The following is a 25,676-nucleotide window of genomic DNA, read 5'->3' on the forward strand; positions in this document are numbered from 1 at the left end:
ATTTGCCCCATTAACACCTCTTCCAGCAGAAACCTTAGTTTTTTCCCAGGAGGTCTCCCATCCAGGTACTGACCAGGCTTACATCTGCTGAACTTCAGTGGGTTGTCAATTGAGAGTTACAGGGTGGTATGACTTCTGGCCTTCCTAACCATTGTGGTAGTCTGTAAGTAAGGATCTCATCCAGAAGCTAGAGATCTGGCCGAGGTTGGTTAATTCAGAATTGTTTGGTTGATCCCGAATTAATTCATGAATTATTATTTGAAATGTAATGTTCTTTAGGATACTGAACTGGATTTTGAATTGGAATGAGAGTAGAATTTATTTCCATGACATTCAAAGCTACCTATTCTTAAAACATGAATGCCATTTATTTTGACAGATGTGCTAGTCAGCTGCCAAAGGCATTTATCACTGTAAACCATATTGAGTTCAATATCATTCGTAGATATATGCCAGTTCAACCTTAATTGTAGCTCAAATATTTATTTTTTCACATTTGTGTTAGAAATGTTATAGTTCCACTTTAGTCCTTTATCAATTGTTTTTCTTTATTCCTCCTTTGCATAATCTTTTAATTATTAATCATGAGCAAACACACAGACACAAAATTGCTTCTATAAACATTGCCAAGCCTTAAAAAACTGTAAATACCTCAAACAGAAACAACTTCAAGTTTTGTTTTCACATGTATTTTCCTTTATTTCAATCCAACATTTGTTACTCATCAGTGTTGCATCTAATTTTTATTAAGTTACTCAAATGATGTGCCTGTTTCTGGCCTGAGAATCCTCTTTCCTCCCAGGCTGTGGGGGCAGATGAGGTAGGTATGGAAGTGGATCAGGAGCCTGTTCCAAGCAAGGTAAGCTAGGGTATGCTGGGCCTTCATCTGTAGCTGGAACCATCGGTGGGGTTGTGGACTGACTATCCATATACAGTATGTAATATAATAAATGTGCTTCTTTGTTGGGGTAAAAAGTCATGGTGGCCTTCTTCTTGGAAAGAGAGTGGAGAGTGAGCCTATCTGTTGACAATCCTTTGCTACTGATTCTCTCATCAATGACCAGTTTAAAAGATGGATCAGGGGTGGCACATCATGCTTGTCAGTCACCCTTATTCCTCACGCTGGAGTCCTGAAGACCCCAAATTATGCTCTGATATAACTAGCTGTGATGACCCTTTCAGCCTGACGTTTATTTGTGACCTCTTGAAATGGCACTGGTGCTACGCGGAAATCCCAGTCCTTTTATATTGCAGGGATTTAGTGCCATCATGTATGTAGTGATATAGTCATGGTGAGTTTCAGGTCATAGTTTTCTAGCTGAATGTAGCAGGGAAGCTCTGTAAAGACCCCATCGCAGGCTGGAACCTATCATCTTCACCTGGCAACTTCATCAGGTGACAAATTGCCAGCTGAATTTTGAAGCCTTCTTTCAAGATTTCATGGGCCTTTGAGGATGTGTGGGAAAATGCCACAAGTTTGTGGATGTTTGGCATCACGGTTTTGATAGAGCCTGTTTATTCCATAGCATCATGGGCAACTCATTGTAGAGTATGAATATAGTACAGGCTCTGCTCAGGAGGACAATATTCCATCTGCTCGCTTGCCATTTTCATTTCAGATGGCTCATCCTCACCTTCACCAGCTTTTTTAGCATTTCTGGAGTGAACGCCTCATTATGATGACTCCAAAAGAAGGTAACAGCAATGAATTGCAGTCATGTGTTGGCCAGAAATAAAACCCAAATCCACTGCCTGAAAGGCAGCTATGCTGACCACTGTACCAATACGTATCCCTTTTAATTGAAATGAGAACAGTAGGGGCAGAAGGGAAATCTCTTCAGTAGAGCTTTATCAAAATGACATGAACTTCAGTGCGCTCTGTCGTAGTTGCACTACACTGTGCTCATGGCTAAATATAGAAAGCAATCTTAGCATATGCTCATAGTCATATGCTAAGGATTTTTTTTTTAATGAACAAAGAATTTCAGATATTGACATAATAGTTTTCAGCTGACCAGTGTCTCCTTGTTATTTGCACAATAGCCATTTTTGCCAGGATAGATGTCTTTGTTGTACCCTGTTTTTCAGTTATACAAGTTCAAATTGGAATTTAAAATGCTTTCAGATTTGAATCTAAAAATGAACCTTTTATTTTCAATGGCTATTATCTTGTTTAAATGTAATGGATACTTTTTTCTTCCTGGTTCTAATAAACATCCCAGTAAGATAACACTGGAAGTGGCAGGAAAGCATTTGTAACACCAGTGTTTCAGCTCCTTGTGTTTACAGAGCTCAGCCCTCAAAGGTGTTAACAATGTAAGTCATGCATATTTAAGTGTTTGTGGGGGATTCACAGTATATCAAGAAGCTTAGCCTCACACAACTACCACTACCACATAAATAAATAACGTGTTGCTCACAACAGGTTCATACATCATCAGTTTCTGAAAACATGTATTGCTACATTGTTTACATCAGAACATTTAAAAATAACCCTTATTTCCTGGTAAGTGCTATAAAATATTTATGTTTGTAAGTTTCTAGTCTTTACATAAAATCATTATGTTTGTAGCCTGTTTAATTTTTTTTAATACATTTTATGTCTGTGACCTGTTGGGAAATACGTAATAGCTTAAAGGTTATGTATTTTAAAAAAAACTAACAACATCACAACACACAAACTGACGTATACTGACTATTAAGTGACATATACTGACTATTATGTGAGGACAGAATGAGTTCCAGAGTTCATATTATTACAAGCAGGGGGCAACAGTAATGGATAAATCAATACATAAAATAATCATAATCCCCAACCGGTAAAGCATTTGCCAAGAATATACTTTAGATTATAGAGGCACATTAATTCTTTATTCTCCGGCACAGCTTTGGTGAAAAGAGTAATAATTCTTACACGCTTAGTTAAATAAATATTTATTAATAGTGACAATAAACATCATTAAACTACGCATAAATATACAACATACTTTATAAGTTATGTTATCTACAAATATACAAATAAGGCATTCCTGAGTCATACTGTATGTTCTAACCACCCAGAAAAAATCCCAGACTGCTACCAGGTAGCCAAAAGGCTACCATAAGCCCCAAAAAATAGATAAAAACTAAACAGAATGCAACCAGCAGTTAAATCTCTCTCTCTGCAAACCCCGATGCCACTAAATAAATGTGAACCTGTCTTCCTGTTCTAGAAATACACCCACTAACCAGGGGAGAACATTTTAACTGTAGGATTCTTTACCAGGAAATCAGAGTTTACTAAAACCACAGAATAACAAGCTCTCTTGGTGAGGATCAAGACCTTAGCTCCAATCTGTTTTTTCCAGGTGATCTGGAACTTTCACCTTCGATATCTTCCTCTTTCTCTACCCCACCCTCTTCTCTCTGCTTTACCATCCTCTTACATGCTGTATTTCTGGACTGTTGATTTAATTTAATCATTTATTTAAAGAGCTTAATTGACTCAGGTAAACCTAGGTAAACTTTACTCTAAATGTTTTTGCTTTGATCACTGAATCTGGACCCCATACATCTCAGCCAAACATCATTTTATTTTGAAGCTGGAAATTTTGACACTTAACAGGTGTTATCCAATGTATTTAGATTCTTAGAGACACTTTTGTATTCTTAGAGTTGCCTATAGCTAAAACAATACATTACATTCAAACTTCACACTCTCAATTATTTTAATAATTACCTTTTTTAATAACACAAATTATACAAAAGTACACCTGTATATCATCCCAAGCTGCTGTACATTACAATGAAAAAACTCATAAAAAACTCATAAAAAGAGGTAGATACTATATACATAAATAAATACAGCAACAGAAGTAAAAGCTAGAGTATAAGAATGACTTTAAAGACAGGATCTGAAAAGTACTGAGTGAATAGTGAGATTCTAATGAGTCTGATATGGGCTGGTCATTGAACATTGAAGATCATTGAACAGTCCTGGAACAACAGAACAGAAAGCACAGCCTCCCAGTGTTCAGAGTGTAGAGCATCTCATTAAGACCTGAAAGAAGACCAGAGTTCAAAGAGCACAAATGATGTGTAAGTGGATAAGGAGTGAACAATGCACTGATGTAGCAGTGGGTCTTATAGAGCAGTAGTATTTCAAATTTTAGAATTATCACCGACAAACCCTAATACATTCAGTAGGATAAAGTACATATCTTTGCCTGGGATATCAAGTTTCTAAAGTTTTTATGAACCAGATAATTCTACTCAGGTAAGCTCACAGATGCTAAAAGGGCACAATCAATGATCTCTATACACGAAAGCTTCCAAATACGAACAAGAATGCCAATCTTTGCCTGGCACTTTTAAAGGAGTGTTTGGTTTTTTTTTTTCGCTAACATGAAGGGGAGGGGAGGAAAAATCCTTTCTATTCATACTGCTTCAGCATCTTCAGAAGTTTGTATTTTTGTGTGCCTGTGTCACTTGGATTATCTACATGCAGCATGTGCTCTGAGGAAATGCATACGGTCTGTAGTGGACAAACTGGTTAGCGATACCAGTATAATGAGTTGACCGCTATACCCCCTACAGTTCTTACCATTATCCATTCTCACTGAATGAAGGATTCTGCTCATCTCATCCAGGTGGATGCTGCACATTGGTGGTGGTGGAGTAAAGCGCTTTAAGTGGAGTGTCCAGAAAAGCACTTTATAAGTGTAAGCAATTATATTATTATTATTATCTCACTTCCTTTGCTTTTACCTTAATTGTCATATATTTCTGAAAAAAAATAGTTAAAAGCAGTTCCCTTGAAGTTCCATTAGTCTTACTGGAGTATGAAGCCAGATAAGAGAGATCTTGAATGTTTCAATAGTGAATTATGACTCAGTTAAAAAAATGACAACATCAAAGATCAATACACATTAGCACTGAGTACACTTTATCACAAACCAAAGAATGTAAAAAAACAATTTTTCACTAATAACAAATGTCGCAGGTTAAACTCAGTAATGATGAGGAAGAACCAAGTCTGTTTTCTGATCAACTTACCAATTAAGAACAGAATGAATAACTTTCTCTGTCAGGTCAACCAAAATATGACATCTACAGCTACATCAGAAATACAAACCAGCTGTCTAACTCCATAAGTGGGCTAGAATCTCATAGACAAACTAAGATTTTTGTTGTAGTCCAGAATCCTGTTTACATAGAATTCTTCTAAATACATTTCAGCAGATTATTTGTAAATATATCCTCTACGTTTCTATTAATATCATATGCAGTTATACGTGTATTGATTTAAAACAGTTTTACATTTCTGAATGTATGGATACAAGGATATCGCGTCCTTATTTTGACCAGAAATCAAGGAACAGCAAAAATGAGTTAACCATCAGCATTTTCAAGTACCTCGCATTTTAATCAGAACAGAGAGGTTATTTTTGAATGGAAACAAGGAAAAGAAAAAAGATAAAAAACACAATGAGAAACATTCCAGCAAAGTTCCAAAGAAAGCCATTCTTGTTTGTAGTTTGTACAAACTTTATTTTTATCAAAATAAAATATCAGAACTAAAAGGTACTGCGCATACAAAAACACTGTGACAGGCTTCTCTGAAGCTTGGCTGACAGAGAGTAACAGGGACAAATGTATTTTGAAAATATTGTGGTTTCAGTGAAGACAATGAAACAAAAGACTTAGCAGCATCTTGTTGTACAGTAAATCATGAAAGGTTCCCCATTTTGTAGAGGAAGAGTTGGGAAAGGGTGATCCTTGAGGGGGAAAGAGGAGAGGTCAGGGGGACAGTTCGAACTGGGGGTGCGAAAGGTTTAGCTGCCTCGTCCCATACAGGATGTTAGGTGGTCCACACCCACTGTCTGACCATCTCGAGTCCCTTTTCCCTGCATTCATAGGCTTCCAGAGTGTATTGTAAAACGATCATTACATCTCAGAGTCACACTTTTGTACTTCACACATTTCTAATTAACTAAATATCTTGTTTACTAGGTTGAATGTTATTTTCTAGAGATTGTTCACTTGATATAAATCTATTCAGTTCTTAAAAAAAACAATGGATGCTCAGACATTCAAACACATTTGCTGTGTCTTTTTGTGTTATGCTAAAAAATTCAAAAGGGATTCAGCTTCACGACAAATCCCTTTTTCCCCCATTTTCATCCAAATTTGGTCATTCTACACCATCTAAATGTGGCAGAGGTACGGTGACCTGTGAAACCAGTACTGGACAGAATATTTTATTGGGGTGGTGTTTTTGAGTAAAAGAATGAAATCCTTCTTGATGAACCTCCTTCATATTTTTCTGTGTCCTTTTTTTGTGACTTGGAGACCGAACATCAGTAAGGCATTACGGCATTAAGTCGCTGTTCTTCTGTAGACGGCAGCACATTTGTTAAGGGTAAATGGCTTACTGTCTCTACCTAAATAATGTGTAAATGAAAATTCTTTAAGTAACATACGTCAAAATCCAGTTGATGTCAATCGTGCGTCAGATGTCTTTATCAACGGTTTAAATCCACGAAGTTGACATGGTTTTGCGGGCACAAAAAGCATAGCTGATGTGAGACGAATTTCAAAAATCTCCACTACACACTAAAAAATACAGATTAAAGAGTATTGAAGAATTGTGTACTAGTCACATGGAAAAATATTTTACGGGATTTCTATCACAAAGAACACATGCAGAAAAGTATCAAAATCTCTTTATCTTGATAATTTTCGTGAAAGTCAAAGAGACGGGATACTCAAAAATGCGTTGGAAATAAGTGGCATTGTTTCTGTTAAAACTAAAAACAGTTCAGTGATTTTGTAAATGCAACTATTAATCCGTTATTCTATTGTTAAAGAGTGGCTTTCGCCACAAACGTGCTGTCCCTGTGAATTAAACTGCTCTACTGAGTTTATGCATTTGAAAAACATCCGTTATTTTCTGATACTCTACTTGTCAGGTTAAACCTTGTGATATATATCCTGTAGAATCTGTTTTTCAAGCCGTTTTTTTTGCTATGTTATGCTAGATTTGATGATAATGCTGGCATTAACAGCCTTTTGCTATCTGAAAACACATTATTGTTGTGCAGAAATGTTCACAAACCGTGTTTGCAAAGGAACAAAAAAAGGTTTTTATTATTTCTTCATTACTTTATTACTCCCGTTGGCGTTATCAACTAGCTTGTTGTTCATCTCTTAATATGACGTCAAAATGAGAACTATGACCAATCCAGTTAAAGCAGAAAAAAATCTTCCAGAAGAGGAATTCCGATGTCTTTTGGAGGAGAGGGAGTCCTGCCTATCCTATCCACTCACTTCAGTTGAAGGGATCTGTGACATAAAGCAAGACACTGCCGGAGCTTTCGGAGAAAAAAAAAGGTAGTTGAGCACAGAAGATGATAGGGAAACAAGACAGCGCTATTCTTTAAGTTCTGTATTTAACATTCTCGTGAGTATTGTTAATTCAAACCTTAATTATTAGGACACAACGAGGCTATATTAAACATTCGCAGGTAGCTATCACTTCTAAGTAATACATAAGGTATATAATCATACGTATGTACAGATTAATAATCGCCAATGGAAAACCATTATTTATCCAAGATGTCACCTGCTGTCGATTACGGAGCGGGCGCCTTTTTACTTCTTATAGGTAAGGAAACATTTTTATCTTTTAGTAATCATGATAGTTTTATTGAATCTACATTACCACAGTGGTTTTGTGTTTTTAAAACTAATCTGAAACTGGTGATAATATCCAGTGAGTGAATGATGGGCAACAAAGTATGATTTCATGTTTTATCATTTTATTGTTACACTTAACTTACAGTAAGAAATTAATCGTTTAAATAGGACGCCTTTAAATAATAAAGTTCCATATGAAGCTATTTCACCACGTCAATAATATTATTACTATATTTTATAGAATTTCAATATATGAGCTCACAAAATTAAAAATATATATAGAAATCAAACTAGGACTAGAATTATTGTATTTGCGTAGGATAAAAGGTGGACTAGCAATAAATTAAATACTGCCTAAACATCCAGTTGCGTTTCAGATAATAATAAATAATTATAAATGCTTAGGTTAAAACCCTGAACTATGTTATTAATGAAAAAGAATTATTGTAGGAGTTTCGCAGAAGTGAAGTTTTTGTGAGATGACAGACAACTCAGAATCAAAGGCTTTTTGTCAATGACGTGATAAAACATAAAAATAATATGACATTGTATTTGGAACAATACTATTTTAGTAATAGTTAATTGAATCCATTAAACCTCGGCACTACAGTTCTGTTGTGTATCAGTAAGTATCGACAAAACTGGAACAATTGTCACTTCACTTTATTACTAGACTCATACTAGAAAAAACACGGGGACTATAAAAACAGGTGTTTAGCAAAACAGATGACAACGTTTTAATTAAGATATAACAAACAAGCTTTATATTTTATTGATGCAAGTGTTTCATTTTCCAAGCAGTAAGGCATATTTATATAAATATGATATTTTTTCTTTTGTAAATACGTTAAATGCTAACAAGAAATAATAAAGGCTTTAGTTGTTTCAGAAAGCTTCTGCCCCACAGCCAAAAGACTCCTAAATCCTCCCTCATTTACACCTCTCTGCAATTGCACTGAACTCAAAATACTGCCTACTGCTTGAATTTTGCACTGAACTCAAAATACAAAATACTGTCACTATTTAAATTTAGTAGTGAACTCAAAATACTGCCACTGCTTGAATTTTGCACACAGCTGCTATCTTAATGCTGGTTAAAATTATGTCCCTGTCTCCAAGTATTGTGATGTCATTTGTACTGTATGCCATTTTCTACGTCAGTGTGATCTCCTCTTTTATGTCATCTGTTATGTCATTTGTCATGTGAGTAAAGCACACATGTAAGCATTTCATTATATGCAGGTACAGTACAGTACATATGACAATAAACCTGAACTTGCAATGGGGCAGCTGGTGCATAATGGCTGCCATGCATCACCCAAGTCGGTGCTGTATGTCAGTGGTCTGCGAAATGGGATAGTGATTTTTATCACCGCATTAAAATCAATATAATTCTGTTTTACAATAGGTATTTTATACATTTATGTATTAGGGTTTTATTTGATTCTCCTATGACTATGGTAGTTTAATATGAACAAATTCTTCATTAACTATTGCTGCTGCTGTAGAATAAGTTCATATTTAATTTATATGCCTACAAAAATACATAATCATGGTTCTCCCAAGTGGCTTCACCAGTAAAGGCACTCATTCCAAGCACAGGGTAAGCTTTACATCTCCAGTGTTGTTGGTGGAAGTCTGGGTCATGCTGCTACAGTAGGTGATTGAGATGAGTATTCGTCGAGTGGTGTGTTGAGCTTGCCATAGTTAGTATTGAAGGGATGGTGGGAAAGTCTGAAGAACATTTGAGTTGAGTTGTTGTGTGCATGTGTTTGGAAAAATAAAAAAAGGCTGCATTATGCACTCACCTCTGTTTCATGTTTTATTACTGCAGTTAAATAAACAAGATTTCCCACAGGAGAACACAACATAGTGGTATACCAGGACAAGCATAGTCAGTCAGTAGGGGGTTACTGGGGTTACAAAATGCAATGCATCTCAGTAAAATATAGAAATATAGAAATAAAATAATATAGTGAATTGGAAGTTTTGAAACAGCACTAGATGGATTTACAATAATTACTATATGCTGTAATATCTTACAAGAATAATATATTCTACAACTAGCTCCTCCTACAGCTATCACAGCTACTGCCCTAAAAGTTGAATTTGCACAGTAGAACATCCTGGGGCAATGTCTTTAAAGCCCTGGAGCACATGAGCACTAGAAACTCCTGAGCTGTTTGAATGAATGGCAACTGGCATCGGAAAAATCACTGGGGTAAAGTATGCTGCCTTATCACAGGAAAAACTATTGTGTTTTAATAAACAAGTGTGTAGGTGCTGTCGTTTGGTATCCTTTGCTCATGTATTAAATAACAGAAGCAAAGCAAATTTGTTAAAGCTTATATTTAGTGTTCAAACTAAAAGATGTTTTTCTCTACCCTCCCCACCTTGTCTCTGAGCCTGGGATTGGTTGGCCAGAGTACTCTTGATTCTTGGGAAATTTGGGCAGCAACTGCTGCAGACTCCGTGGTCTCTTCAGCCTTGTAGCGAAGTCAGAGAGAAATGCACCACTCTTCCATTCTGTGCCAATTATAGTGTGAAGCCCTTTGTCAATTTAATTATTTGATACAATGGGGTTATGTTAATGAGCTTTCTACAAAGACTTTAGCTGGCAAATCTTTTTGGTATTTTTGTAGCAACAGAACATTTTTGTTCGAACTATGGTTTGATCTTTTGACGTTTGAAGTTCATTATGCTACTAAGGTCTTTTTTCATCTTTGCAACAGCTAAAACATTCATTTGTTTCTTTCTCAGCCAGATTCCAAAAGCTTATTTTGACGTTTTTGTTTTACTTGGTGATGTATCTAAGAATGTTTTTTTTTAATATATTACAAATCCAGCAAATCCACAACTTAGGTCCAGGTTGTAAGAAAATTATAAAAGCATGTATGTCCTTCTCCCCAATTAATTCATTTTTAAAATCACCTTCAAACTCTAAATGTCTTAGCTCCAGGTTATTTGCTCTCTTTTTACCTTCATAGTGACAGTCCTTAGTCTCTGTATTCTTGCTTGCTAAGTATTCTGAACAAACCAAAATACATCCAACCTACATCCAAGTGCTGTCATTATGCTCCAAGACATCTCTAAAGACAATGTACTGTAGGGAATCTACTATATGAACCTAAATCTAGACAAAAATCCTATTGTATACCTTTTTATTTTACTGTTCTTTTTTTCAAACAAAATGCAACATAACTCCTGCACCCCACACAACTTCTCTCACCCATCTCCCTCCATGATCCTCAGTGGCACTAACCTCCAATTTTCTACCCAAATTGGACCCAGTGACCCCTAAAAATGCAGTCTGCTGGTCTAATTGAGCCCCCATGCAACGGAGCTAGGGCTGTGTCCACAGGGGATTATGGGTACTAGCTCAAATAAGTCAATAGGTAAATAATATCAAGACAGGCTAGAGTCCAGAGAGTCCTGGAGATGGAATCCAGAGGATCTCACAGCAGCACAAGGGACATTTAAGCTGCAGTCAGGATCTGCTCATGCATATACAGTAAGCGACCTTGGCAGTCGCCTAGGGCGCCAAGTGAAATTAAGTTTCAATTGAGGAGAAAAAATAGTTTTAAAAATCTATTTAGAAGAATTAAGAGATTTACAAAATACAAATAAAAGAAAAAGGATGTACCAAGATTTGTTATGTCATGTCATCTGCCAAACCGCTTTATACCATACGGTGTCATGGGAAACCGGAGCCTACCCGGCAAGCAATGAGCCCAGGCAGGGTACACCCTGGACAGAGCGCCACTCCATCGCAGGACAACTGCAAACCTATCATACATGGGGACAATTTGGAGGCCACGGCAATGGTAAATTTGGCCCGGACACCAGGATAACTCCCTACTCTTATCAAGAAATGCTCAGGGATCTTTAATGACCACTAAGAGTCAGGACCTCGGTTTAACGTCTAATCCAAAAGATGGCACCCACTACAGTATAGTGTCCCCACCAATCTACTGGGGTATTAGGACCCACACAGACCACAAGGTGGGTGCCCACCACTGGTCCCACTAACACCTCTTCCAGTAGCAACCATAGCTTCCCAGGAGGTCTCTCATCCAGGTACTGGCCAGGCTCAAACCTGCTGAGCTTCAGTGGGTAGCCAGTTGAGAGCTGCAGGGTGATATGGCCGCTGGCTTGCACCAAGGTGTAATTATTTCAATTCTCATGTAAGTAAAGAGGAAATATTTTTATTTTTTAGTACATTTTTGAGAATTTACTAATACGTAAATACACTTACAAGACTGTACAATGTGAATTTTAAGCTCACCTCTTGATTTATCACTGCGCTCTGACAGAACACACTCTACCACTATTGCTCTTTGCACTGCCTGTACTGCCTGTGTTATTGCCATCAGAGCAGTGATATCTTGAGTTACAGTAGCACCTTTCAGATTTATAAATCCAAATTAGAGTTATTAAACCATAGTCAAATCAGTATAATTATGAACTATTCTCTATAATTAACTTCTATTTCTTTTATAACTGGTCTAAGTGTAGGAAATAAGGGCTAAAAGATGCTTTTGTCATTTACAGTAACTGTCAGAATACATTTCTTAGTATAATTATGACAGGTCATAAAATTAAAAAATAATAATGGGAAAGTGAGCTGTTTAACTGCTTTTGGGTAGGCTGTAAGAGACAGTGGATAAAAGGAAATCATCTACTCAGGTTAATCAAAATAGAGGAAGAATAAACATTTAACACAGAGAAACATCATAGAAAGACAGGAGAGAGAAAGACAGGGAATTAACAGAAGGAAGCAGAAGTACCAGGTGAGTGGACCTTTTTCTGATCTTGGATTTGGTTATATATTTTCAGAATAGGCAGATTGAGTCCCTTTGACTTTTGGACATCCTGAATTACAGGAAGGGAGATTACAAAATAATGAGTTGTCTTCCGGTGCTTTACGGAGCCAGGTTTTTTCTTGTTAGCCTGTTTGGGCATTACATAGGATTTCAGGTTATGTTTTATGTTGTGTGAAGTGTTGTGTTGTTTAGTTGTTATTGTTATTGTAAATAATTTGAAGCCTCTTCACTATGAACTAGGAGATGTTTATGATGCCCTAATTACATCATCTATACAGGTCGATGTTAGCCTGCACAGCTTTCACCTACCGCAAATCCTGCAGTGCCTAGAGACCAGCAGGGTCTTCAGCTTGGGGACCACCATTCATTGATGTTCTGCCCCTTACACCAGTACAGCTTCTAGTGGCGGGGCAGTGACAGGGACATCTCCCTGTCAACCCTGCAGCTGGCCTCTCTCTTATTTGGAGTATCAGCTTTCCACTTCTTCAGGGTAGATTAAGGGCCTCGAGCCACCTTTTCTCCATTCGGCCTGCGAGTCTTAGGCTCAGCCTCTTTCTGTCATATGCAGCTTTCATGCCTTTCTCCCATGGTACTGTCAATTCTACAAGGAGTACTGTCTTGGTCTCTTGTGCCCACATCACTAATAAAAGATGCAACGCCTTCCCTGGAAAGGAGGGAGATATTGTCCAGGACCTAGAATGCCTGGTCCCGTTACCCCTTTTTTTTATCTCCCCGACCCTTCCCCGGATCCTGCTACTGTTTTTAACTTTGTCTGCTAGATCCCGCTCTGGTTTTTAACTCTGTCATGTCTCTTGGATTGGATCACCCAGCTCTGGACTTTTGCCTGCACTGGATTTCCCTTCTGACTCCCCTTGGATTGTTTGCCTGAATCACGCCCCCCCCCGAGCACCTGCGCACCTTCGTCACATTACTCTGTTCGTCTACCAGCCCAGTTCCTCGTCTCCCCGTGTCTGTTCACTCCCTTCCAGATACTGCTGTCTGCATAGGGTCCTGAAAAAACGCTTCGTAACACTGGTCATGTCACCACCCACCTGTATTGGCCCTGTAAGAGAGAGCCTTCTTGCAGCCTGTCAGTATATGCTGGAGGTTTGTGTTGATTGTACTGCAAAGATGGCAGGCCTCCTCTGTCTCTGTCCTTTTCACCACACTTTCCCACTTAGTCCAGCTTCCCTCTTTTCATTGTGACACTGCCTTCACCCTCCAACTCTCCAACTCTCCTCTTCCGTCTCTGTCACCTCCATGACCACCATCTTTTTCTGTTCCTTCTCCTTCATCTTTGGACGAAAATGAAAGTGGCTGACCTCATCCTAGTCCTACTCGACCTGTTTGGACTGGGCCAACCATCTCCAGGTATTGCAGCCTGTTCACTGCCTTCTGCACTTCGATTTGTGCCCCCCAATGTCTTCCAGTATGCACCTGGGCATTGACACCTCTAATTGTCTGGTCACTGGATTCTCCCAGTTCCACGATAAGCCTGCTTTTCTCATGCCTATAGGCTATGGATTTTATACGAAGCTGGAGAGAGTTCTTCCCTAAGAGTCCTTTTTCTGAGAGATGAGTATGGGAGGCCTGGTCACTTTCATATGTAAGTGTTGGCTTTTATGTCCATCTCTCTAACTATTATTGAGGTGATCTCACACATCTTCAGTGACAATATTATCCTTTGGTACAGTGTGAATTGGTAGGACCATACCCTGTATTTCCAGGTAATTGGCTGGGATTGATTTTACCCAGGCCATCTGGAAGTTGCTGAAGAATGGCCTTTCCCATCATTCTATACAATATCTGTGACGTATAATATTTGCCAAGGCTCTGGATGGGTTGCTCTACAACCAGGGGGATTGTACTCTCCACTTACCGGAAAGGAGATCTTGTCATTTCTCATCCCCTTCCTTAATAATCTGGCTGTGCATGCTGCCATACTCAGCAAGCTTGTGAGGTTATCGATGTAGACTCATAGTGGTGGTAACCTCTGCCCTGATGTTAGCCTAATGCCAAACATCACCTGCCTTGCTCCAGTGAGAAGGGAAAATGCAATAAGTTGGTGTGGTATATATCCATATGCATTAGCAAGGAACAACCAAATTACATGGAGGTCAAGAGGTCAAGAGCTCTCTCCCTCTTGGAACTTTGAGTTTGCTTCCAGATCATTGTAGCATGTTCCACACATCCTGGGAAACCTTGAACTCCTGCTTTCTGACATCTGGTGTCAATGTACAGTACCAATTTCCTTTTAAATATGTAAGAAAAATAATTAATGAAATAAAATCATGTTTTAAGAGTACAGTGTTTTTTATTTTGTATTTTGTAAATACATGTTAAAGTTAATTTGTAGAATTTTCTTGTTTCTTTCTATATTTGGATTTGGTGATAAAGACAGTTAAAGCTCACTAGTTTGTGGTGGATTTGGATTTTGTGATAAAAATATAATAATAATTTATAATATAAATATAATATAATGTTCTCAATGTTAAGGTTTTGTTTTAAATTGGACTCAAATAGTATCTAGCTATTGAGTTTTAACTGACCCCAGAGACATTGATTGGACAGACAGATGGACAAACAATTAAACTTCAGTTTTTAAAGGATTTAAAAAAAAAAAGCAAAAATGTTTTACCAGCCAGTTGTGATGCCACCAGGGACGGATCAACATAAATTGGTCTTTATAGGTAGGTTTCTATGGTCTATACTCGCCACTAAAGAAAATAAACCAAAAGAACACCTAGTCTTCCATTGGGCTCCTGGCTATCACTTGTTCACTACAACTAAGTAATAAGCTGAGCAGGTAGCTGCTTACTGGTGTTCACATAAAACCAGCACTTTTATTTTAGTTATAATGTGGTGGATACTCATATAATCTTCTCACTGAGCTCAGCTCCTCTTAGTCTTTTATAATAATATTATAACAGAGTTTCAGCGTTCCAGCCTTTCTTGGGCAGTGCTTTCCTCTCCAAAACTGTCCCTCACTCCCAGGCTCCTCTGTATCATGTAGCGGATGGCATTTCCCTTTTCCTTCAACCGATCGGTCTTACAGCTTTCTCCTTTTCTCTCTTCTCTGGGTTTCTGGCTTTCTGCATCTCTTACTCTTTCTCTCACTGGCAATTTTCTAGTTTCCCTCTTACTTGTAGTCTCTTTCTTTATGCACTGTATTACTCGCATTCTTGTGGTCTTTCTTTATGTCTCTTCTCTTAAGCTTAAATGTAATAGAAACATATGCTCCTCATTACCTGCTATAAAAAGGCTGTGACCCACAGCTCGGTCAGCTTTCCTAATAAGGTCACAAATGATTTAAAAGTACAGTACTTCGAGGGAATGGCACTGCCCTCATGGGACCCTGCCCATGGTGGCTTCACACAGTTTACATAAGGGTAGGGCTGCCCTTGGCTGCAGTCATACCAGCCAACCAGAGTTCTGCTGCCATGAAAGGCCCGAGGTAGAGTGACCATCCAGTAGGAATACCAAATGCAAAAAGGGAATATCCCTGTTTAGAATAACGGACAAACAGGAAGAGATCTAACTTTAAAATGTAGCCACTTTAGACACTCCAAAAAAGGTATGAAAGGATATGCACCTTATTCCTGGACATGGCATACGAAGGGGACTATATGTTACCATCTTCTAGGTATCAGATACACTTTCTGAAGGAAATTCATGTGGATCATTTAATTGTTAGGATTTATGGAGGCGAAATTTGTATTATCTCAAATTCTGTCCCAAGAATAGTAAAAAACATTCAAGTGCAACATTCCAACTCCCTATTCCACTGAGTTCTCATTGCTAAATGTTTACAAGATGACTGCAATAAGAAAAGTAAAACAAGTAGTAGAAGCCAGTCTATTTGTTTTGCCTCCAAGGTAATGCAGATTATGCAGTGGGTGTAGAGACAACGTCAGCCCCCGGGGACACCACAGGCATGCATTGTAAAACAGAAACTTAATTTAGAATTTAATATGTGGTCACTTCCTTGTCCATATGAATTCCAAAATTTTGCCATCTTATCTAACCCAATGTCTTAAGGGAGACCGGAGAGTTATAGACTAGAAAAATACAAGTGAGAGATCATATTCATTTTCATTATGGAAATGCAAAACAAAAGAAGATAAGTCCTATCAGCTGAAGTCAGACACTTTCGCTATCATTTAAAAAGGTTATTAAAATTGTTTACTGTGCTTGTAAAAGAGGAGTTAATCTAAAAGCCAGGATGTCTGAAGTGTTTGACGAGTGGGACAGCCGGTGGTAGCCAAATTTTCTTTCTCCCGTGCAGAGTAATGCTTACCTGCACCAATTAACTCATTTCATATCTTGTCAAAGGACTGAAATGATCAAAAATTGCAGCTGAGGTAAGGAATAAGAGTCATTATAGCAATCAATATGTTGCGATATACTGTACAATGTGGAGTATTGTTACCTACAATAGGGATAGAAGTAGTGGATTGATGAACAGTTTGAGTTAGAGGTTCCAAATAAAAGCCAAACAAAGATGAAAGTAAGCATCTCTGATGAGTGCCCCGGCAACCAGAAAACAGAGGGACATTAGCTGCCTGTAAAACCATTGCTGAATTATATACTAATTAGAGTATACTAATTTGACCATATTGATGAAGCCTGAACTCTAGCCCATCTAACCCAGAACTGACCATAGACAAGGCCAGTAAAGTAAATCAAATGCCTTCTCTGCCTCTAAAGAAAAATAGCACAGGAGAAGACAATCTTTAGTCGTGTATAAAATATGGAGAGAATGTCTAACATTTCCAGATCCCAGGCACCATAAAATCTGTCTGATCATGGTGAACTATTTTGGCTGTACAGACCTCCAGCTAGATTGAGAACATTTTAAGCAAAACAAATTAGTGAGATGGGCCAATAGTGTGACCAAAGTGTTTCAAAAATCTTTTTAATTAGAATCACTGTATTCTATATTCTATATTCTATATTCTATATTCTATATGCAAATCACTCTGAGAAGAACCTCTCTCAATTAAAGACTGGATAAAATTCTGGTAATAAAGTCATATAATTCAGGAGAAATGCCATCAAAGTCTAGAACTTGATTTATCATGTCTTGACGCATCTTCATTAATTCAAACAGGAATATAGGTACAGTACCTCTAGCACGGCATCCTCTGAAAGACAAAGAGAAGAATTATTAAGAAACCAGAGACACCATCTACACTTCACCTGGTGAGACTGGATGTCCAAATAATAATAATAATAATAATAATAATAATAATAATAATAATAATAATAATAATAATAATAATAATATTATTATTATTATTATTATTATTTAATAATAATAATTTAGAATAATCTGTGAGAATCTGGAGTTTATCTCTAGGGGGTCTTGGGTATTGCCGCAACCGGGGAGGTAAACATCTCAGTTTTAACAAGCTGTGTTCTATAACCTGCTGCAGCGGAGCCTCATGTTTAGAGTCTTGCTCTTTCAGGTTCTTCTTACTTAGGGAAGGTATGGGCAAGGAGTCGTCTTTCAGGCCCAGCCATCCCAAACAACTCCAAGGCACATACAAACAAAAAACAACTTCACGGGGAAAGAACATTACAAAAAACGGGGACCCACTGCAGGAACTCTAAGCTTGGGCTTTAATCAAGGTGAATGATGTCTCTCTTTTCTGTCTGACATGTACTGGACCCCAGTTTATGATATTGTTTTCATGCATACAACCATGATTCCTCCATCTCCAGGCAATCACCCACTCTGTTACTTCACCAGTAAACATGGTAACAGGATTGGGACAGCGATCAATACCGCCAGAACATAATTTTTGGATTGCTTGATGTATTGACATTTGTTTCATGGGTTCTCCCTCTACAAGGTCCGTTGTGACTCACTGGATTGGACCCTTGACTGTTATACCTTGCTTAGGGACAGTGTTTTACTTTGTGTTTGCTAAGCCTGTTTGGTAAGCCTGGTCACCGCCAGATTCAGCGCTTACTCATCTCCTCACCTGCTATTGGATTCAGCCCCCTGTATTAAGGTCACTGCGCTGCTACTGGTGAGTGCAACAGCATCTGTTTTTTCTGCAGAGAACAGTTCTTATGATCATTTTTTTAAAATATGAATTACTTTGGAGTCTTTTTGTTTTACGTGAAAGACACTATTTAAATAAATTTAATATTATCCTTTATATAGTGTGTAGTTTTCCATTATTGTTTGTCCAACGTGCTCCAAATCTGTCACTCAAACTAGATACGATTAGATGCCATTCAGCTAAGCCAGCCCTTTTTCAGGCTTCCGATCTATTTCCCTATTTCAATAATTAGATGCCCTATATAGTTTCTTCAAACTGCTGTATTGTTGCTCTGTCATTAAAGCCTCAACCTAATGACAGTGTAAGTTGTCATTTCTCTCTTAACAAAGTTTTTCCTTTTTTCCCAATTTTCCCCCTTTTTCTTTGTACTTTTTTCCTCTTTTTTTGGTAAATTATCTAAATATAAATTATCGTAAATATACTGACATCTTAAATAGTGCACTGAAACCTGCATTTGGGCTCTGACCCATCATGCTGCAGCACAGCTTACCACCTGATGCAGCATAACAATTATTGTTTATTTTTGAAGCAATTTGCTTTTAAATTAAAAAAAGCTACATTTAAAATAAAGATTAAAATTATAAGCTGCTAGGCTGCTGAGACTTGCCAGGCTCCTGTGAGTTTTCAGTTTTGTCAGTTTGGAGCTGTAGGGCTTGTGGGATTAAAAGCACCTCATTGTTTTGACAAGTGAATGCTTTGGATGAAAAGCATGCATAGCCCTCAGCTGTACTGTGCTGGTAGAAAGTTTGTAGTCGTAAGCCAAACAGAATCAACTGGTGATTCTAAATGAGGGTGTATATGTGTAAAAAGGTCCAAATATTTTTCTAAAAAGGGTAATAAGGCAACAATAAAGGTTAATGTAAAGTGTCAATATTACTATCAATAAAATATGAATACGAAGTGTTATTGTTATAGCTTGGCACTGACCTGGGGAATACTGCGGCTGTGCGAGGTTGAGGAATCCACCCTTTGGGTCTGGGTAAAAGCAAGTGGGCAGGCAGAGCCGAATTTGTGCTAGGCAATCCGTCGAGGCTAAAGATGCACTGGATAGACAGGCAGAACAGGGGATGCACTGGGCAGTCAGACAGAGCAGAGACTGTATCCAGCGCTGATGAGGTAATTATCCATTGAGTGAAGATAAGTGGTGCAGAAAGCCTTCCCCATCGATATCTCACAGCACCGGGAGGTATTGTAACCTTCACTTTTTACAAATAGCTTTGTGAAAGGTGTTTCCTGGGGTAATTATTACTTGTGATCAATATTTACTTAAAACTCAATTCATATAATTCAGAATTATCCTAGACCGTAGCACACTGTAAGGGTTATGTTTTGTAACTAGACATGGTTTGACACGTTTTGTGTTTATTTGATGAAAATAGAAACCAACGCTTTTGCCACTTCATTTTAATCAGATTCCAGATTTTGATTATTTACTTAAAATACAGAAACTACTTTACTTTGTGCACAATTATGCCACCTAGCGATTTAGTGGGTGCCAGGACTCTTTTCCCACTGCCACATGTTCTTTCATCTCCCAGAACCACCAGTGCATACAGGCCAGACAAGACTGTTATATATAGTATAATAGTCCATTTACTGTTTTTACAGTAGTCAAACTTTATCATCAGCACCTCCTGTGGGGCCTTCAAAAAGCAGGATGGGGGTGGAGGATGGGAATAGAGACAAAACAGTGAAGACAGGCTGGGGACATAGGTGACATGTTATTTTACCAGAAATTGAGAGAAGAGGAAAAGAAAAACAAGTGAGCAGGAAAAGTGGAAAAGAGACAGAGCAGTAAGGGAACAGGGGAGATGGAGCAGTAGCAGTTGTTTCAGAGGTCCAAGGAAGGCTGACAGCAGGAGAACTGAATGAAAGGGCTGATATAAGGTCATGGTTGTAATCTATGTAGAGTTTGGGGCTGTAGAGCTGCTTGTTAGAGATCACAAGAAAGTGACTGCTGTGTGGGATTGGAGGATGTTAATGGCGATTGGATCGATGAGTCTGTTCTAGAAATGTGTGAGTGGGTGAGAGGAGATGATGAGGTGGGGACAAAGTGAGGAGTGTGTGAGAGACGCAGGAGTGACAGAGGTAAAAAAGATCTAGGAACCCCAAATGCAAGAGACTTCTGCCTCTTACAAGAACAATTAAGGGATGGAATAATATTGTTCCTTTAAAAGAGTAGCCATTAAAAAAAATGAAAGTAATACATTTATGAACTCTAGAAGCGTAAAATATTTTGTTTTTTGGAAAAAAATATGTCATTCTCTCAGCACCTTAAGAGAGATTCCAAACTTGAGAAGGTCCATTGCTTATAAAAACAATTAGAACCACCTGCCACAGTAGATACTGCAGTAGTTAAATGATCCAAGAAACTCATTCAGCTGTTTCTTGAAAGAGTATTTGCTTTAATAACAAGTCAGCAATTAAATGCGCGTTTGGAAAATATTAGGCTTGCACAATAAAAAAGAAAACTTTTCTTTTTGCTTTGGCAAAATATTTTTTAGATATGTACAATTTTTTCTCTATCTGTGGATTGTGACCTGCCTTTTTTATGTGTAAAACAATTACTGTTCCCTTTGTTTTCCTGCTGCTCTTCAGAAGCAAACAATTATGGATACAGAATCACCATTACCTCCTTTCCATGAGTGAATTTAGCTCACATCCTAAGTTCTTCTCTCTCAGGCACAGTTTAAAAGAACCAGCATCTACGTAGCCAACTAATTAGCTGGATTGTCTTAGATATTTATCCCAGTTAAATTCTGAGAGCTTTTTGCAGGCTTTTGAATAAGAGGCAAATGTGAACCCTGTTTACAAGACCTACTATATGTTAACATATACAGTATTTTTCATTTGTTGAATAAACATTTAAATCAATTATTTGTTTAGTCTGTTCTGTCAAACGTTCCTGTGCAAAATCATCCTTTCTTTTGTTTATTTATTTACAGGTATCTCATCTCATTCTCTCAACCGGCTTATATGTATTTCACTGTATTGCTTCATATAAGGAATTATATAACTATATTGCTGCTTTCAGTTTTTAAAAATTAGATTTAAGAATATCCAACACAGCCCTGGACTTGGGAAATGAACAATTTAAAAATTTATAAAAGGTGCTCATGCAGTCTTCATGTTCAGCAGCCAGTCTACTACTTTAGACTTCAGTTAGAATAAAATAAATATGATGATCATTCACTACCATTAAGTAGTGATTACCACTGATTTTGCCTCCCAATGAAATGAACACACCCAAACCTTGCCAGGAACATGAGCGTCACATTGTAGAACCACTAAAATCCATCACTGTAGGATCTCAGGTCTGTAGATTTCTTTAGGTTGATCTGTTGAGAACCAGGTAAATAATGATTCAACTGACCATATCACATTTCTCCAATGATCAGTAGACCATTTCTTCTACTCTCTGCTCCACTAGCCTCACAAATGTGTATTTCAAGGTGTGATAAACAGTTTGTACACTGCTGGAATCCTGCCCTGTGAAGCTCTTGACTTACCGTTTCTAATTAAAGCAGCTGCCTGCTTCCCAATAAGAAATTTGTAGTCCATTGACATCGAGGATGTGCTTCCACCTGCTGCTGTTCTTTTCTGTTGCTGACATCACCTTCGAGACCATTACTCTTGGCACATCAACAAGTTGAGGTGTCTTGGTCTCTGAAGCTTCTGCCAAATGCTCCCCAAGAATCATCCCCTCTCTCAAAGTCACTGAGCTCTCCTTTTGCAGCCATGCTAGCCTTTATCATAAGTGAACAAGCCTGAAGATTATTTTTATACCTGACCCTAAGCATTCAGGTGTGTTATTTGATTATTTAACACAATTGTGTTGATGACCTTGCTTTCAATATACAGTACTTCAATATACAGTTCTTCCTGGTGTTTCTATTTTTTATCCACTACACCTATGGTAGCATACATATGCATTATTAGCATCAAAGAGTTTGCAATGAAATAATGAAATATTTTCAGCATTTTTAATATTGGTTTTGCTGTGCACTACATTACACTACATAGAATGTTTGTTAAGCCTTTTAGGCAGGATGTTGCGGAGCAGGTAACCTCCGACAATTTATATCATTTTGGTCATACCACCAAATGACCATTACATGTTAACCCCATGCTGCAACATTTCTTTCCTGGTGGGAGGGGTGTCTTCCAAAATGACAACACTCCCAGCACAGAGCATGCGTTATTGTCGAATGGTTTGATGGGCATGACACTGATCATCAGTGTATTCAAGATCACTGTTTGATTTCTAATGAGATTTGAGTTTGTATTTTGCAGCCCAAGGGAGTACAGCATTTATGTCTGTTAAGGTCACCTCATCCCCATCTTGGTTTTAAATAATACTAGTTAAGTCTGTATTTGTCAACTCAAAGTAATACAAACATGATTATGTGCTGCTAAAATGTCATAGAAGCAGAAAGAAAACGATCATTAAGACTAATTTATTTTCTGATGTTAACTTGTTAATTTGCTTATCTTACCTGTGGTACATACTTACCCTGTAAGAAAAGGTCTATGTTTTCATACTTGAAAGATTAAATTACAATTTACTATAAACCTTTTGCCAAATACTCTGCACAATTCTAGACAGACCTGCTGCTATGTACTGTAGTTCTCTGGAGGATTTGTGCTGCTAAAATATTAACAGATCCATTGTTGAGGTTTGCTTTGAAATCTCCCTTCTCCTCTGAATTAAATATTTAATTAACCAAAAGGTGAATGAGGTACCGCAGTAAGAGCTTGTTTACACTGATGAAAAGCAACAGCTCTCATAGTAAATGACATGGCATAATTTACAAGTTATGACAGCTAGCCTCTTATAAGAATTTCTGCCCGCAATGAAAAAAGTTAATCAAAATCAACTAGATGAAGCAAAAATTGTTCTTTGCAACCCCACTTGATTCAACTGATTCTGTTAAAATGAAGGTTCTGATTTATTTGAAAATTGTTCCAATTTACATCAAATACTGCATACTATACAAGAGAGTGTACTGTCAGAACATAAATGTTTTAGGGCTACCATAAAAATAGAATTTCTTTGCTTCCACCTGAACTCATAAAATCAACATTTTTTCAGCAATGGTTCTTCATTTAAGCAATATGTGAAAGGGGGAGACAGAGGTAGATTATTAAGAAAATGTTTAACATGTTTTTCTTGACTGTGGGTTTATTTGTTCAAACTTGTATTTTTTGTTATTACTGTATGTATTTCAAATATTATGGTTCTCCAGAGCAGCCTGTGGAACACAAATATAGAAATTTAGGTCCTTTAGAACAATAACACAAGTAATACACAGAAATTACTCAAAGCTGTCTTAGTGCCAAGATGGAAATTGATATCTTTAACAAAGATTGCATTTCTTTAATCTTATTCAAACATTGTATTTGCCTGACTTCAAAAATGCAACCAGGTTATTTTATTGCTTTCTCTCTGAACATTTTACTTTTTTACATTTTACTGACCCAGAGTCATTGCCTTGCCATGTATATTTCAAACACTGGACAAGGACACAACAATGGTAAGGTTGTCTCAGGCAGAGAGCTGATGCCTGTAATGACACAGCCTTACAAGAAGCATAGAATCTTTTGATTGGACAAAAGTAGGTAAGTATTAGTAATTCAATACAGCAAAGATCATTACATTTAATTTAATAAATATCAAGCAAATTACAGCATCATCCTAGTCATAAGTACAAAAGAATAAGCCATATGAAAATGGCATACTGTAGAAAAAGTCATTACAAGAGTTCATAATTCAATTTCAAGAGGAATAAAAGATATATGGAAATATACCTGCAAAAAAGTATGCAAAAACATTTGCAGGCAGAGCTATGGCAGGGTTCTAGAAATATGTCAGGAAATGAATAACAAGTCATTGTCACAGTCAAAAGACTGATTTTCCAAAAGCCTGAAGCATTCCACAATAAAACCTGCACCTGTTGCCCACAACTTTCTTACTCTTTTGGATAGTAGGTGTCCCAGCCAGCAAGTCCCATTTCTCAGGGATCTGCATAATTGGGTATAGTAATGCATACTACCCTATAACAAAATTTAACTTGATTTTTAAATGAAGACGGGTGTTGAACATGAAGCCATGTTGACAGGGAGCTACAGAAAGTAGGGCCCCAAACTCTGTCATTCATAAGAGAACTGGTTTGTGTTGTTTTACTGAAAAATGTCAATTGCATGTCTATTTTCTGAGTATTTAAGAAGGATTACACATAACAGTGGGCTGTTCAGCCCTTCTTCATTTGCTTGGTTACTGCTAGTAGCTAGCTGATACACAATCATGAAGCATTATCTCTATCTTTTGATCTTTCATGATCTGTCATGCTGCCACTGGCTGGGTAGCAGTCAGTCTCCTGACAGATGCTTACATAAGGTCATAGGACACCCATTGTCAAATTAGTATTAAACTGTTACTTCAGGCAGTAAACAAGAAGTGGATTTGTCGTCATACAAAAAAGAAAGGCATTTTTTAATTCAATAGACTACACAGTAACTACATGTCATTTTCACTTTTGCCCTCTGTGGGAACAGTGCCACACAGACTGTTCTGTATCTCAACTTCTACTGTCATTTAAAATACACTGGTGTTGGTTCAGGGGCTCTCCCTTTGATAAAATGGAACAAAATGGGACAAGGCATTTGCTGGAAGCAATCAGGAAAAAGATAAATTCCTTGAGGTGAATTTGTTGACTGTCCAAAGTGGCCCTAAACATCTTTATCAAGGACACTTGAGCTAATACTGAATTATTAACATCAAGTACAACAACAACAGTGATCCATTTAATTTGTAAGAACATTTTTTAAAAACACCTATACAAAAGAACATACAAAAACGATTAAATTTAAGAAGGATAATACAATCTTTCAAGCAAATACAATTGAAGTTTCTAAGAAAACCCAAGAAAGATTACAAATATGACAGGATTATTTGCCCTAAATCTTATCATGAAAGGGAGTTTGTTTCGAGATTTGACGTATTCCTTCTTGCCTTGTAGTGTTTGGATATCACCATGGTATTGTTGATTGCCCATGAAAATATGTAATGCATTATGTTTAGGGTTTTCTTTTTTATTCATGCTGT

At 37.5% G+C, this 25,676-nt stretch overlaps 1 protein-coding gene across 4 annotated transcripts in view; it reads left to right on the forward strand.

The window, feature by feature from the left end:
- The first annotated feature begins 7,250 nt into the window (after positions 1 to 7,250).
- opn8b (opsin 8, group member b) overlaps positions 7,251 to 25,676 on the forward strand; it is a 29,391-nt gene continuing 10,965 nt past the window's right edge. The window contains exons 1-5 of one of the 4 annotated variants that reach the window (XM_015351620.2): positions 7,251 to 7,645; positions 17,611 to 17,702; positions 17,969 to 18,131; positions 18,356 to 18,535; positions 19,487 to 19,687. Coding sequence is in view for 1 of the 4 variants with exons in the window: in XM_015351606.2 (XP_015207092.1) it covers positions 7,573 to 7,645 (73 nt within the window). In the remaining 3 variants the exon portion in view is untranslated. Of the gene's footprint in view, positions 7,646 to 17,610; positions 17,703 to 17,895; positions 18,132 to 18,355; positions 18,536 to 19,486; positions 19,688 to 25,676 lie in introns of those variants that run through there. The other 3 variants (XM_069199067.1, XM_015351606.2, XM_015351673.2) reach the window with 3 other exon arrangements.

This window comes from Lepisosteus oculatus, chromosome 2 (genome assembly GCF_040954835.1).
Source record: "Lepisosteus oculatus isolate fLepOcu1 chromosome 2, fLepOcu1.hap2, whole genome shotgun sequence".
Lineage (NCBI taxonomy): Eukaryota > Metazoa > Chordata > Actinopteri > Semionotiformes > Lepisosteidae > Lepisosteus > Lepisosteus oculatus.